Here is a 15,614-nt window from a genome sequence, read left to right on the forward strand (position 1 = left end):
CTCATGGAATACAGGGAGAACTAGCCATTTGGAGACAGAACTGGCTCAAAGGTAGAAGACAGAGGGTGGTGGTGGAGGGTTATTTTTCAGAATGGAGGCCTGTGACCAGTGGAGTGCCACAAGGATCAGTACTGGGTCCACTACTTTTCGTCATTTATATAAATGATTTGGATATGAACATAGGAGATTGCAGATGACACCAAAATTGGAGGTGTAGTGGACAGCAAAGAAGGTTACCTCAGATTACAATGGAATTTTTATCAGATTGGCCAACGGGCTGAGGAGTGGCAGATGGAGTTTAATTTAGAGAAATGTGAGGTGCTGCATTTTGGTAAAGTAAATCAGAGCAGAACTTATACACTTAATGGGAAGGTCCTCGGTTGCTGAACAAAGAGACCTTGGAGTGCAGGTTCATAGCTCCTTGAAAGTAGTGTCGCAGTAGATAGGACAGTGAAGAAGGCATTTGGTATGCTTTCCTTTATTGGTCAGAGCATTGAGTATAGGGATTGGGAGGTCATGTTGCGGCTGTACAGGACGTTGATTAGGCCACTTTTAGAATATTGTGTGCAATTCTGGTCTCCTTCCTATCCGAAGGATGTTGTGAAACTTGAAATGGTTCAGAAAAGATTTACAAGGATGTTGCCAGGGTTGGAGGATTTGACCTATAGGGAGAGGTTGAATAGGCTGGGCCTATTTTCTCTGGAGCGTCGAAGACTGAGGAGTGATCTCATATAAAATCATGAGGGGCATAGAGTCATAGAGATGTACAGCAGGGAAACAGACTCTTCGGTCCAATTCATCCAAGCCGATCAGATATCCCAACCCAATATAGTCCCCCCCTGCCAGCACCCAGCCCATATCCCTCCAAACCCTATGCAGTTGCCTTCCTGTGGTAGCTCATTCCATACAAATACCACCCTCTGCGTGAAAACGTTGCTCCTTAGGTCTCTTTAATACCTTTCCCCTCCCACTCTAAATCTATGTCCTCTAGTTCTGGACTCTCCAACCCCCAGGGAAAAGACTTTGTCTATTTATAACCATGCCCCTCATGATTTTATAAACCTCTATAATGTCACCCCTCAGCCTCTGACACTCCAGCCCCAGCCTATTCAACCTCTCCCTATAGCTCAAATCCTCCAACCCAGGCAAAGTCCTTGTAAATCTTTTCTGAACCCTTTCAAGTTTCACAACATTGTTCTGATAGGAAGAAGACCAGAACTGCATACAATATTCCAAAAGTGGCCTAACCAATGTCCTGTACAACCACAACATGACCTCCCAACTCCTGTAGTCAATACTCTGGCCAATAAAGGAAAGCATACCAAACGCCTTCTTCACTATCCTATCTACTTGTGACTCTACTTTCATGAAGCTATGAACCTGCACTCCAATGTCTCCCTTGTTCAGGAACACTCCCTAGGACCTTACCATTAAGTGTATAAGTCCTGCTAAGATTTGCTTTCCCAAAATGCAGCACCTCGCATTTATCCAAATTAAACTCCATCTGCCACTTCTCAGCCCATTGGCCCATCTGATCAAGATCCCGTTGTATTCTGAGGTAACCTTCTTTGCTGTCCACTACATCTCCAATTTTGGTATCATCTGCAAATATACTAAGTATACCTCTTTGTTCACATGCAAATCATTTATATAAATGACAAAAAGTAGTGGACCCCAAACAATCCTTGTGGCACTCCACTGGTCACAGGCCTCCAGTCTGAAAAACAACCCACTACCACCACTCTCTGTCTTCTATTTTTGAGCCAGTTCTGTATCCAAATGACTAGTTCACCCGGTATTCCATGAGATCTAACCTTGCTGACCAGTCTCTCATGGAACCTTGTCAAAATACCTTACTGAAGTCCATATGGATCACATCTACTACTCTGCCCTCATTATTCCTCTTTGTTACTTCTTCAAACAGCTAAATCAAGGTTTGTGAGACATAGTTTCCCAAGCACGAAGCCATGTTGACTATCCCGAATCAGTCCTTGCCTTTCCAAATACGTATACATGAATAGGATGAATAGACAAAGTCTTTTCCCTGGGGTGGGGGAGTCCACAACTAGACGGCATAGGTTTAGGGTAAGAGGGGAAAGATATAAAGGAACCTAAGGGCCGACATTTTCACACAGAGGGTGGTACATGTATGGAATGAGCTGCCAGAGGATGTGGTGGAGGCTGGTACGAAATCCAACATTTAAAAGGCATCTGGATGGGTGTATGAATAGGAAGGATTTGGAGGGATATGGGCCAAGTGTTGGCAAATGGGACTAGATTGGGTTGGGATATCTGGTCGGCATGGACAAGTTTGACTGAAGGGTCTGTTTCCATGCTGTACATCCTCTATGACTCTATGACTTGAACAGAGCTGAATTTGAACCCAAAAGTATTTACACCACTATGAAACACTCTGGCCAGGAACATTGTTGAAATTAAAGATTATCACAAGAAAATGTACAATAATGCATGTCAACAGACACAGAAGCATTGTGTCAACATGCATACAAGGATATCTCTACCTAAAAGGGCTCATGTTAACATAGATAAGGACATACATGCACACAATTACACCTGCACACACAATTCCATGAATGTTTACAGAAATATAAATATACATATTTGAAAATGTATTCAGAATCATGTAAAAACCCTAATGTAGATAATTAATCATCCAAGAACATGTACAATACATATATTGGCATATGAATATCTTCATGTGTATGTACATGTGAAAACTTGTCTAAAGATGTGTTTACAACTCACATAGGTCCTGAGGAATAGAATTGATACTAGTCATCAAACCCTTCAATTTCCTGCAAACATTTAACAGTTAATGGCTGAATTGATTGACAGGCCCTGCTTTCTGCTCATGACACTGTGGCTCAGAAAGACTATGATCCCATACTGCCTCCACTGCCAGATGACATCCCTGAAGATGAGGAAGCCTTGAGGATAGTGTGCCTGGTGAAAAACAAGCACCCCCTGGTAAGGACAGATGATACAAGGAAGATACAGAGGAATGTACTGCACTTGTTTGCTGTTCTGTGTCAATAGGTTGTTCTAAAAAGTGCTCCAATCTAATTTCTCTTCTCCTCTCACTTGGAGTCTCTCTCTTTCTGCCTCTCACTCTCAGTCTTACAGTTTCACTCTCAGCCTTTCAGTCTTTGTGTTAATTATGTGTGTGGGCTTGTTATGTAAGTGTTAAGTCACATGTGTGGATTAGTCACATACATGGGTGGTTAACTTTAGAACTGCTAACTGTCTGGAATTTGGGTTCGGTGACATGGTTACGATCTACCTGAGTTTATTTGAGGCAGATTGTTTGGAGAAACATATTGAGAAGGAAAGTAGGCTTAAGCCTCAGTCATTGCACCTCTCTAAAAATAACCTCATGAGGGCTTCAGAGTTGTTGGATAGATCCTAAGCAAAGACTGTCTCTTGATACAGTCAGTTCTGCTATAACGCGTATTTCTTCAATACAAATTGGTTTCAATACAATTGAATAATTTAGACCGTCATTTGTATAATGTGAACTTTCCTGACCTGTATTGGCTACAATGCGATTCCGGTCCCATTAGTTTAAATGGCGCATCTATTGCATGATTTTCTTATAACGCGAGATCGCACGAGAACAGAACTATCGCATTATATCAGAACAGAGTGTACCTTGATACATAAGCAATCCCCAGTGCAACAATAAAAGTGATAAGTAGAACATAGAACATTACAGTGCAGGACAGGCCTTTCGGCCCTCGATGTTGCACCGACCTGTGAAACCAATCTGAAGCCCATCTAACCTACACTATTCCATTCTTGTCCATATGTCTAGCCAATATTCATTTAAATGCCTGTAAAATTGGCAAATCTTCAACTGTTGTAGGCAGTGCGTTCCATGCCCCTACTACTGTCTGAGTAAAGAAACTACCTCTGACATCTGTCCTATATCCACCACCCCTCAATTTGAAGCTATGCCCCATCGTGCTAGCCATCACCATCAGAGGAAAAAGACTCTCACTGTCCACCCAATCTAACACTCTGATTATCTTAAGTCTCAATTAAGTCACCTCTTAACCATCTTCTCTCAAACAAAAACGGTCTCAAATCCCTCAATCTTTCCTCATGAGACCTTCCCTCTTACCAGGCAACATGCTATAAATCTCCTCTGAACCCTTCCCAAAGCTTCCACATCTTTCCTATAATGCAAAGACCAGAACTGCACGCAATACTCCAAGTGCAGCCGCACCAGAGTTTTGTACAGCTGCAGCATGACCTCATGGTTCCAAAACTCGATCCCTCTACTAATAAAAGCTAACACATCGTATGCCTTCTTAACAACCCTATCAACCTGGATGACAACTTTAAGGGATATATGTACATGGACACCAAGATCTCTCTGCTCATCTACACGACCAAGAATCTTACCATTCACCCAGTACTCTGCATTCCTGTTACTCCTTCCAAAGTGAATCACTTCACGCTTTTCTGCATTAAACTCCATTTGCCACCTCTCAGCCCAGCTCTGCAGCTTACCTTTGTCCGTCTGTAACCTACAACATCCTTCTTCACTATCCACAACTGTACCAATCTTAGTGTCATCCACAAATTTACTAACCCACCCCTCTATGCCCTCATCCAGGTCATTTATAAAAATGACAAACAGCAAAACAGATCCTTGTGGTACACCACTAGTAACTGAACTCCAGGATGAACATTTCCCATCAACCACCACCCTCTGTCTTCTTTCAGCTAGCCGATTTCTGATCCAAACCGCTAAATTGCTCTCAGTCCCATGCCTCTGTATTTTGTGCAGTAGCCTACCACAGGGAAACTTATCAAACAACTTACTGAAATCCAAATACACCACATCAATGGTTTTACCCTCATCCACCTGTTTGGTCATATTCTCAAAGAACTCAATAAGGTTTGTGAGGCATGACCTACCCTTTACAAAACCACGTTGGCTATCCCTAATCAAATTATTCTTATCAGATGATTATAAATCCTATCTTTTATAACCTTTTCCAACACTTTATCTACAACTGAAGTGAAGCTCACTGGTCTACAATTACCAGAGTTGTCTCTATTCCCCTTCTTGAACAAGGGAACAACATTTGCTGTCCTCTAGTCTTCTGGTACTATTCATTTAGACAATGACAACATAAAGATCAAAACCAAAGGCTTGGCAATCTCCTCCCTGGCTTCCCAGAGAATCCTAGGATAAATCTCATCTGGTCCAGGGGAGTTATCTATTTTCACACTTTCCAGAACCTCTAACACCTCCTCCTTGTGAACCTCAATCCCATCTAGTCTCGTAGCCTGTATCTCAGTGTTCTCCTTGACAACATTGACTTTTTCCAGTGTGAATACTGACGAAAAATATTCATTTAGAGCTGCCCATCTCCTCTGAATCCACACACAACCTCCCACTACTGTCCTTGATTGGTCCTAATCTTACTCTAGAGTACATCAAAGGCAAGTCAGGAAGACAGCAGAGTTAACTAGCCACTGATTACACCTTCGAGGAGAAAGTGAGGACTGCAGATGCTGGAGATCAGAGCTGAAAATGTGTTGCTGGAAAAGCGCAGCAGGTCAGGCAGCATCCAAGGAGCAGGAGAATCGACGTTTCGGGCATGAGCCCTTCTTATTCCTGAAGAAGGGCTCATGCCTGAAACGTCGATTCTCCTGCTCCTTGGATGCTGCCTGACCTGCTGCGCTTTTCCAGCAACACATTTTCAGCACTAATTACACCTTGACCAGCCAGGTTGAGAATTGGCCCCATCCCAAACATTATCCATGAACTTTCAGTTATGTCAGGGAGAACTGACTGTTAAAGTAATTATGGAGCTCTCAACAATTGTACTGCATGGCGTGTGAAGCTGTTTTCTCATCCTATGCATAAGATCGTACATGACATATAGTGATCATCAGCTACAATGAAATTTGGGAGAGATCAGCAACAGACTCAAAATCTCTAACCTCCCCTATTTCTCAATGCAGGGTGCTACTATTAAACGTCATGAAGTGACAGGGTCCATAGTGATAGCTCGGGTGATCCGTGGTGGTCTCGCAGATCGCAGTGGTGAGTAACTCCAAAGGCAATTTGGTGGAGGCAGGATAATTGTTCAAGAGTGTAAGGCTGTGCTGTCAACACCATTCAACAGGTGAAGATCCTTGCTATCTGTGCATGCTCAGAATATTGGCCCCCACATAATGGGTTTAACTGCAGCCAGCATGGAGTTGAGTCCCAGGGATTTCCATCCGAGGAACAGGCGGTGGTCAAGATTTTAACTCAGAGCAGGGTTCAGGAAGGAGAAGGGGCAGTTGTCAGACACCTTTCAACTTCAGCCTGTTGCTCCTGCTTCATACAAGGATAGGGTGGGAACCACCAGCTGGCTTGATTGGCAGGTATTGGAGCTTGGGGCAGAGGAAGATGCTATCGGCAGGAAGATAAGTCATGGGGAATGGGTTGGGATGAACTCCCAGGACACAGTAGGGATGGCAAAGGAATGAACAAAAAAGGGAAGGCCTAAACTTCCTTTCTAAGACTTGGAGGTTCACTCCCCACACTTTTTAGTCCCATTCATTCAGAAGGTCAAGAGTGAGGATGTTTCATGATAAAGCAATCTTCAGTCCTATTGGTAGCTCCTCAGATAATGAAGCATTCTGTGTACAAATGCAGCAAAACTTACACAACATTCCGATTTCAGCTGATAAGTGTCATGTAATATTCATGCCACACAAGTGCCAGGCAATAGTCTTGTCCAAGAAATAATTTAACCATCTCCCTTTGATATTCAATGGCATTGATGATGCTATGTTCCCTCAACATCAACATCCTAAAGGTTACCATTGACCAGATAGTGAACTGGATCAGCCATAAAATTGCTATAAGAGAAGGTCAGATGTCTGCCTTGAGTAAATCACCTCCTAATTCCTCAAAGTCTGTCCTACAGATGAGTAGCAGCACACAGTGCTGCTCCATAAGTAGCAGCAAACAGTGGCAGTAGTGTGTATGATGTACAAGAATGCACTGCAACAAATCAGAAATATCTCCTTCAATTAACATCTTCTAAATCCATAACCTCTATCACCGAGAACGTTGCCAACATGGCTGTGGGGTGGGCTGGCTCTACACAGCGGCCAGCTGTGAGTGGGTAATGGCCTGGACTAAGGTTCTCCAGATAGACTGAGAGGACAAATAGCAGGTGGATTAGATACATCCTCTGGCAGGATTTCCATTTACAATCGTCATCCATATTCTAAATCCTGATGGAACCACTGTAGAACAACAGTTTCATGCCTAAAAACATTCGCTGGGGTTTGGAGAAGTGCATCTCAGGATTCTCAGTGGGACCCACTCCTTCTCACCTCACTGGGTGTGCTGGTCATTGATATTTTGTGAATGCTCTGACAGATAGGGCGCAGGTGCTTGCATTCGATGAAGGTGTCATTATTACTCTTGCTGAGAAAGCAGGCAGGGAAATCCATGATCAGGTCGTCACATACTAACTGCACACTTGATGATGCAAAAACCCATGTCGTGGTGAGGAGGGCAACGTTTGTGTCAAAGACATTCGTGATCCTGGAATCCAACCAAATCCTCAGGCCCAGCTCTACTCCCTTAGACTTTATCCAGATTCTTCCACTTGCTGAAAGGTGTTAGCATGCCAAACAATATATTTGTGTGATATTTACATGGACCTTAAATTGGCTGTCACCGATTATTCTGCTATGGCTCTGTGGACGAATACAGAATCAGGAAATAGTTTGAGTTGCAGGCTGCTGTCTGAGTCATTACATTAACTGTGGACTCTGGGTACAGTGCAACAAAAATACTTCATGCACTGACACACTCTAATAGACGTTCATGGTCTTTTATTTCAGGATTGCTGTTTGCTGGCGATCAGTTGGTCGAAGTTAATGGAATACCTGTCACTGGGCTGGAGCCTGAACAAATCATTCAGCTCATGGTAACAAGACAAGTATAACAGCTGTTTCTTTCATGAGACCTGTGCCCAGTGAGAGTCAGTACTTTCAGGAGAGGAGGGGACTGTTATCACAATAAGAGTCAGTATCTTCAGGACAGGAGAGGCCTATTCCCAGTGAAAGTCAGAATCTTTAGGGATGATGGAGGGAATAACAGAATCTTAATTTTGTTTTTAGGGCAATGTCCTTAATACCTATCAACTATAGAGAAAGAATGTTATGAAATTACATTTTTACTTGTCATCAAATTGAATCAACCCTGTACACATTCCAACTCCTTGTCTTAATATCTTGAACAGGTGCTCAAAGTAAGCTTCTGAGCCGGAAGTCCAGGTTCAAGTTTCCAGGACATGATGGCGATAGAAGGTGGCCGCACTGTGTGGCCAAGAAGGTTGATAGTCAACCTGCAAATCTTTCCAACACACCTACAGCCAGGAGTGTCTCCTGGTCATTGAGAACCATTCAAAATCTGCAGCAAAGCAGCTCCTCCATCTTAAAAAATCTCCACAAATTTCATGGCTGCTGTCAGAGTTGTTACATCCTCCTCATGTTGAGTCACTGTGAGAGAGGTGATCAGGGTGCCAACTGGGAGAAATCAGGCTCCTTTCTTTAAATATATAGGTATCATTAGGATGTAATCTGTGAATTGAAGGCCAACTGGGGAGCTTCAGACAGACCTCACTATCTGGCTTAAATTGCCTGGAGTCAAATTGAGAGCCATAATGATCTAACTAAGCAACAATAATGCCATTGAACATGGACAGAAAGAAATATTTGTATTTATATAGCACCTTTCATATCCACTGGATGTTCCTAAATACTGTGCAGCCAGCAAGATACCTTCTAAAATTTGGTCACCATTGTAAAGTAGGTAACATTGCTACCAATTTACATCGAGCAGCTCCCACAGACTGCAATGTGACAATGATCAGGTATCTATTTTTGTGAGGTTCATTGAGAGATGAATATTGTTCAAGACATTGGGGATAACTCTTATGTGCAACAGGATCTTTTACATACCCATCTGAAAGAGCAGATAGAGGTTTACAGTTCTCACCCTGACAGTGCAGCACTCCCTCAGTATTGCACTGGAGTAATTCTTGGGCTCATATCTCTGGAGAGAGACTTGAACACATTGTTCCTGACACAGAGGCAAGAGTGCTACTCACTGATCCTCAGCTAACAAGGTCACTCAACGTACAGTCGGACAAAGGTCTCCTGGCTAAAACCTTACTGAGGAACTATTTTACTCCTATTAAATAGTATCTTTTGTGACATGTGTTTAATAAAACTGACAATTAATCCATTGTTACTTCACACAGGGCAAGTCTGAAGCCAGTGTCATGTTCAAGCTTATTCCAGTGTCACATCGACCAAGAAGCTCTTCTCAAAACACAGTAAGGCCTGTGTCATAGTGATATCCACATGACTCTACCCAGGTTTATTTTACTACAACTGTCTGGCATCTCTTTGCTCACATATTTCTCACACTCCTTGCATCTTACTCTCTCAGAATATTTCCTCTCCGGTGTTATCTCTCTTTCCCATCATTATTCCCATTCTTACTCCCTCCTTCACCTTGTCCCATTATTCCCCAGTAGGATATTGCAGAATATGCTTCAGGAGCAACATTTCAGATAATCTAGATGCTGGAGAATAGATGGTATGAAGAACTGGAAGTCAGGTCAGGTCAGCAAGGATAAGAATGGGTAAATGGAGCCTAGTGCAGGCCATGAAATAAGTAGCAAAGCTGTGGATGAATTGGATTTGACAGAGAGTGAATGCTGAGAAACCACCTAGGAGAGTATTAGAATATTTGATTCTGGAGGTGACAAAGGCAACTTTGAAGGTTTCAGTTACAATGGACTGAGGTGGATTTTTGAAGAGGCATAATCTCAGGATAGGAGGCTAATTATTTAGGACTGGGATGAGGAGAAGTTTCCTCATTTAAAAAGTTGAGAATCTTTTAAATTCTCTGCCTCAGAGTGTTGTGAGTGCTCCTTCAGTGAAGATATTTAAAGCTGAGATAGACCTTTTTTTGAGTTCTCAGGGAATCAAAGTATATGGGGACTGGGCAGGGAAGTGGGGTTAAAGATCAAGATCAGCAGTAATCATTGTGAGTGTTACAGCAGACTCAGTGTGCTGCAGAGTCTACTCCTGCTCCTATGTCATTTTTCAACAAATCATGGCTAATCTGACGTGGCCTTACCTCTACTTTCCTGTCTGTCTCCCATAAGCCTTGACTCCTTTGTTGATCAAAAATCTGCCAAAGTCAGGCTTGAATATATTCAGTGACTTGATCTCTGCTGGGGAACAGAATTCTAAAGGCTAACAATCTCTTGATAGAAGAAATTGCTTCTCACCTCTGCCTTAAATGGCTGATGTTTTGAAATTGTTCCCTCCTCATTTTAGATTCCCAAAAAGGAAAAACAGCATCTTAGCATCTACATTGTCAAACCCCTTCTGAGTCTTAAATGTTTCACCTCTCATTCCTCTAAACTCCAGTGAGTAAAGACTCAACCTGTTCAACTTTTCCACATAAGATAATGAAATGCTAACCTGCACTGTCTTTTTCAGAACCTGGCTTATCTGCTGTGCATTTTCAGCATCATGTACTTCTTGATCAGATTTATCCGTTTCTTCCATTTTGTTCTTCGTGTTATATATTTTAAACTGTCGATCACACACGGTATGCAGTTTCTCACAACTTCTCCTCCTCTGTAGCTTTATGTGAGACCACTGATAGACTACTGCCCGCAGTACGATCCTGCCATTCCTTGTGTGGAAGCTGGCCTGACCTACAGGAGAGGAGATATCCTGAGGATTGTCGACCAGAATGATACCCTGTGGTGGCAGGCCAAGAATATCACAACTTCCTCGAAGTGCGCAGGCCTGATTCCCTCCAATAACCAGCTAAAGAGGTAAGCCAACTGACTTTGAATGCACAATTACAGACCTAATGTGAAGGCAGAAGTAGTGCAGTTTGATGGCCAAGTCCTTTCGTGATTAACTGCTATATAGAAGCAGAGATGGAGATCTTGTGGTACAGCATTGTCCCAGCCTCTAAGACAGAAGCTATAGGTTCAAGTCCACTTCACAGAAATCACAGATGTTTAACAGTGCAGAAGGAGGCCACTCATAGAAACATAGAAAATAGGATCAGGAGTTGAAGAGGAGTTGTGAAGCAGAATCGTGTTGGACTTGAAACATTAACTTTGTTTTTCTCTTCACAGAACTGTTGACTTTCTCCAATACTTTCAATTTTATTTCAGATATTCAGCACTTGCAGATTTTGCTTTTATTACATTTATATAGCTGCTCATATTCTCAAAAATTTCCAGAAGTCCTTGAAATACAATGTATTTCTTTGAAGCGTAGTTACAATTTATTAGCCTACCATTGGAACCTTGGAAACAATTAGTGAGATATTGGGGTTAGCTGGGTGATAAAGGGCCAGTTAATGTATTGTCTGGTAATGCTTCTCCTGGTCCTCCTGGTGCCCTGATCACATGCTACTCTTCATCACATGGGGCTACGATATTCTTAGCATTCACTCAGTCAGACAAAAGAGGAATCATTGGTTCATCCTCTAAGATTACAATCTGGGACAGCACGGGGTTAGATACAGAGTAAAGCTCCTTCTATACTGGCCTATCAAATACTGTCAATGCAAGATACAGCATGGAAGGACATGCAGAGTAAAGGTACACTTTATATTGTCCCATCAAACTCTTACAGAGCAGACCCAACACTGGGCTGGGTATCAAAATAAACCTCCCTCTGCAGGTTCCATCAAACACCCTGGCAGATACAGCAAAAGTTAGACAGAGAAAGAAATCATTAAAGAAAAGTTATTTCAGCCTTTTAAAATGCAGCTCTCCATTACATGAACTCCACATCAATCACAAGATATTATATATTAGCTGATATATTAGCTCTCCCGCTGAAGCTTATCCTCTGAAATTCACTTTCCCACTGTTGCATGCACCTAGGGAACTGATAGAGTTATTTTCTGAAAATATTTCAGCTTGCTTAGATTGAATGGCTTTTTCATTTTCTAGAACTTTCACTGCTCTTCCCTGTATACGTTAAAATGCTCCTCATTTACATTTGCTTCAGTACTTTAATCTCCTTTCTGTATTTCCAGGAAGCAGAGAGAATTCTGGTGGTCTCACTCCTTCCCATTGCACACTTGTAACAAATCAACACTCTGTGAGTAGTACCAGTGTGGATTGTTTCAACCACTGTGGGGATGATTAGGTCAGTGTGGGGTTATTACAGTCAGTTTGGAATTGTTTCAATCAGTGAGAGGTTGTTTCAGTCACTGGGAATTTTTCTGTCAATGTCTGACTGTTTCAGTCAGTATGGAATTGTTTCAATCAGTGTGAGGTTTTTCAATCAATGTGGGTCTGTTTCGCTCTGTATGGGGTTGGAACAGTTAGTGTAAGATTGCCTCAGTCAGTATGGGGTTGTGACTGTCAGTGTGGGGTTATTTCGATCAGTATGGTTTTATAACAGTCATTATGGGGTTGAAATAGTCAATGTGGGCTTCTTTTTGTCTGTGTGTGTATGCTGCAATCATTGTGGGGATTTTGCAGTCAGTGTGGAGATGTTAGCATTAGTGTGAGGATGTTACAATCAGCAAATGGTTTTATGATTAGTGTGGGGATCCTAAGTCAAAATGGGAATGTTACTGTCAGTACGACAGTATGATTGTCTGAACAAGGGTTTAACTGTCAGTACCATCCATGTGGGGATGTTACAGTCTATAAGGTGATTTTACAGTCTGTGTGGGGATGTTACAACTCTGATCCTTTCTCTGGGCGCTGCTTTCTGCTGCACATTCTTATTGTACCTGCTCTAATATTTTGTTTCCTGCTCTGACTTTCCTGATTTTAAATGATTTGATCCCTCCACAGACCTCACATGGACCATATCTTTCCTTTCAGTGCTTTAAGTCCTTTAAAAGGAGTGGGTCTATAGTATCTCCATTTCCTCTAAAGATGCTTAGGCTAGAGATTGACTCTGTGCCTTGTCGCTTTTAACTGTCTGTAAGTTCTTGAGCACTGAATGTGATCTGTTTAACTTTCTGCTGCTGTGGGATTGATACAGTGAGCCCTGTGGAAGAAGGTGAATATGTTCAACCACACATTGAACTGCTACATGCTCATTACATTTCACTCCCTGAAGCTCACACCTCACTTATGTCTCATTTGTGTGGTTTACAGAAGAGGACATGACAATTGCTGAGAAGCTTGTTGAAACAGGTAATAAAATTGTCATTCAGTGGGTTGAGGGATATTATGGAGAGAGCGTGGGGTTGAGGAACATGGGGATAATATGGGGATTTTTTCTCTTTATTTTTTCTAAATACTGATGTGAGCAACACTGGCATGGCCAGCATTCGTTGCCCTTGAACTAAATGAATTGCCAGGTGATTGCAGAGGGTAGTTAAGAATCAACCACATTGCTGTGGATCTGGAGTCACAGATAGAGTCTGCAGGTTCTCCTCCATAAAGCACATAAGTGAATCAGCTGGGGCTGGGTTTTTACAACAATTAATGTAAGTTACATAGTCACCATCAACAAGACTAATCGCATATGAAAAAATCATTTGCCAGATTTACATCCCAACAGCTGATGAGGTGGAATTTGAGCCTGTGACCCCAAAGCAGTCTCCTGAGTTTTCAAATTACTGGTTCAGTGACATTACCACTACGGTTACTGTCCTTTCTCCTGTTGAAAGAAGTGCTTTTTTAACGACCCTATCTATGTCGTCATAATCTTATACACATCTATCAAGTTCCCTCTCAACCTTCCTGTTCCAAGTAAAACAACTCCATTCTATCCAATCTTTCCTCAAACCCTCCAGCCAGGCAGCATCCTGGTAAAACTTCTCTCTCGTGCAATCATATCCTCCCTATATTGTGGTGACCAGTATTGCATGCAGAACTTCTTTTGTGGCCTAAGCAGCACTTTATACAGTTCCTGCATAACCTCTTGCTCTAATAAACCTCTATGCCTTGTCTAATAAAGGCAAATATCCCACCTGCCTTGTTAACTACCTTATATACAAGTTCTGCTAACTTTAAAGATCTGTGACTATGCACACCAAGGGCCCTCTAATCTTAAGAACTTTCTAGGGTCCTATTATTCATAGTGTAATTCCTTGCTTTGTTAGCCCTCACATCACCTCACATTTTTGTGGTTTGAATTCCATTTGCCACTGTTCTGTCCATCTGACCAGTCCATTTATATCCTTCTGCTGTTTACAACTATTCCTCACTATTTATTGCCCTTCCAATTTTTGTGTCAACTGTGAACTTCTTGATCATATTCCCTACAAACCATTAATGTACAAACAGCAAGGACACCAGCACTGAACCACGTGAAACCCCAAGGAAACAGACTTCCAGTCACAGAAGCATCCCTCTGGCTTCCTGACTGTCGGCCAATTTTGGATCCAATGTGCCAGTTTACCTTGGATCCCATGGACTTTCTTGGCCAGTCTGCCATGAAGGATCTTATTATAAGCCATGCCAAAATCCATGTAGACTACAAACTATTCACAAAGTGAAAGGGACGGAACCTTGGAGGGGGGGAGCGGGTGCGGGGGAGGTGTCAGGCTGTGAATCAATTATTGAATGATTAACAGTTAAGAGTTACCAACCAATCATGGGAAGGTGTGATTTGCGTGGTCTTTTTTAAGGATGATTTTCAGCATTGCATTACCCAGAGATGACTGCCCTGGAGAAATATAAACTTCCAAGTTTCTGAGGTCAGTCATCTTGTTGGCAGCACCTAGCTGGACATCACCCTTAATATCTGCATTTCCAAAATGTTGTGCTGAGGTTTTCTTTCCTATCTCCACAGATGAAGAAATCTTTGAATCAGGTAATAGAGCCTTGTGTATTTAATGTACAATGCTAGCAATGGTTCCTATATGAACTGCAAACATCTCAAATGATCAGCATTCCGCAACGTGGTTCATATTTGGGGTAGGAGATTGGGACCAGGGATCGTAGCAGGCTCCCCTCTTCTCTCTCCACTCCATCCTTTCACTCCTCTTCATGGATCTCCTAGGCTATTGGCACAGATCATGAAATCTTTAACAGAAATCTTGGTAAACATGAGATCTCCCTGATCTGTGTTATGCGTTCAAGATCCCACCAGTAAGCAATGATACGGTTCTACAGTTGAGGTCAAAACGATGATGGCAGGAGGTGTGTGTGGAAAGTAAATGCCAACATTGGCTGATTGGATTGAATGGCTTGCTTTTGTGCTGTACATACTATGTAATGCTTTATTACCACTTCCAATTGATGCAGCAGCTCTCCTACAGTGCATAGCTGCTGGAGTGGCTTAAGAGTCCCTATATACCCGAATTAGACCTCTCAATGCACCAAGGAAAACTGGCAGTGAATTAGGAGAAGTACCTGGAATAAGTGCCAATCTATGCAGGTGGAAACACTTCAAATTAGAGCCTGCAATCTCAAGGAGCTTTTCAAAAAGTGATTTACAGGAGAACTTCTGCAGCTGAGGGTCAGCCTGGAGAGAATTAAACCTCCTTCTGTATGGCAGCCTGTAAGATTGTCAGGAAATGGAAGAGAGAGAGTGTAAAGTGG

General features: G+C 42.3%; 1 protein-coding gene across 1 annotated transcript in view; it reads left to right on the forward strand.

The window, feature by feature from the left end:
• mpp4b (membrane palmitoylated protein 4b) overlaps window positions 1-15,614 on the forward strand; it is a 41,299-nt gene that overhangs the window by 10,676 nt on the left and 15,009 nt on the right. Inside the window, exons 5-13 of the mRNA XM_043693134.1 lie at window positions 2,857-2,988; window positions 6,001-6,082; window positions 7,888-7,973; window positions 9,312-9,386; window positions 10,714-10,910; window positions 12,137-12,201; window positions 13,102-13,119; window positions 13,218-13,256; window positions 14,863-14,883. Coding sequence (XP_043549069.1) covers window positions 2,857-2,988; window positions 6,001-6,082; window positions 7,888-7,973; window positions 9,312-9,386; window positions 10,714-10,910; window positions 12,137-12,201; window positions 13,102-13,119; window positions 13,218-13,256; window positions 14,863-14,883 — 715 coding nt within the window. The remainder of the gene's footprint in view (window positions 1-2,856; window positions 2,989-6,000; window positions 6,083-7,887; window positions 7,974-9,311; window positions 9,387-10,713; window positions 10,911-12,136; window positions 12,202-13,101; window positions 13,120-13,217; window positions 13,257-14,862; window positions 14,884-15,614) is intronic.

This window comes from Chiloscyllium plagiosum, chromosome 7 (assembly GCF_004010195.1).
Source record: "Chiloscyllium plagiosum isolate BGI_BamShark_2017 chromosome 7, ASM401019v2, whole genome shotgun sequence".
Lineage (NCBI taxonomy): Eukaryota > Metazoa > Chordata > Chondrichthyes > Orectolobiformes > Hemiscylliidae > Chiloscyllium > Chiloscyllium plagiosum.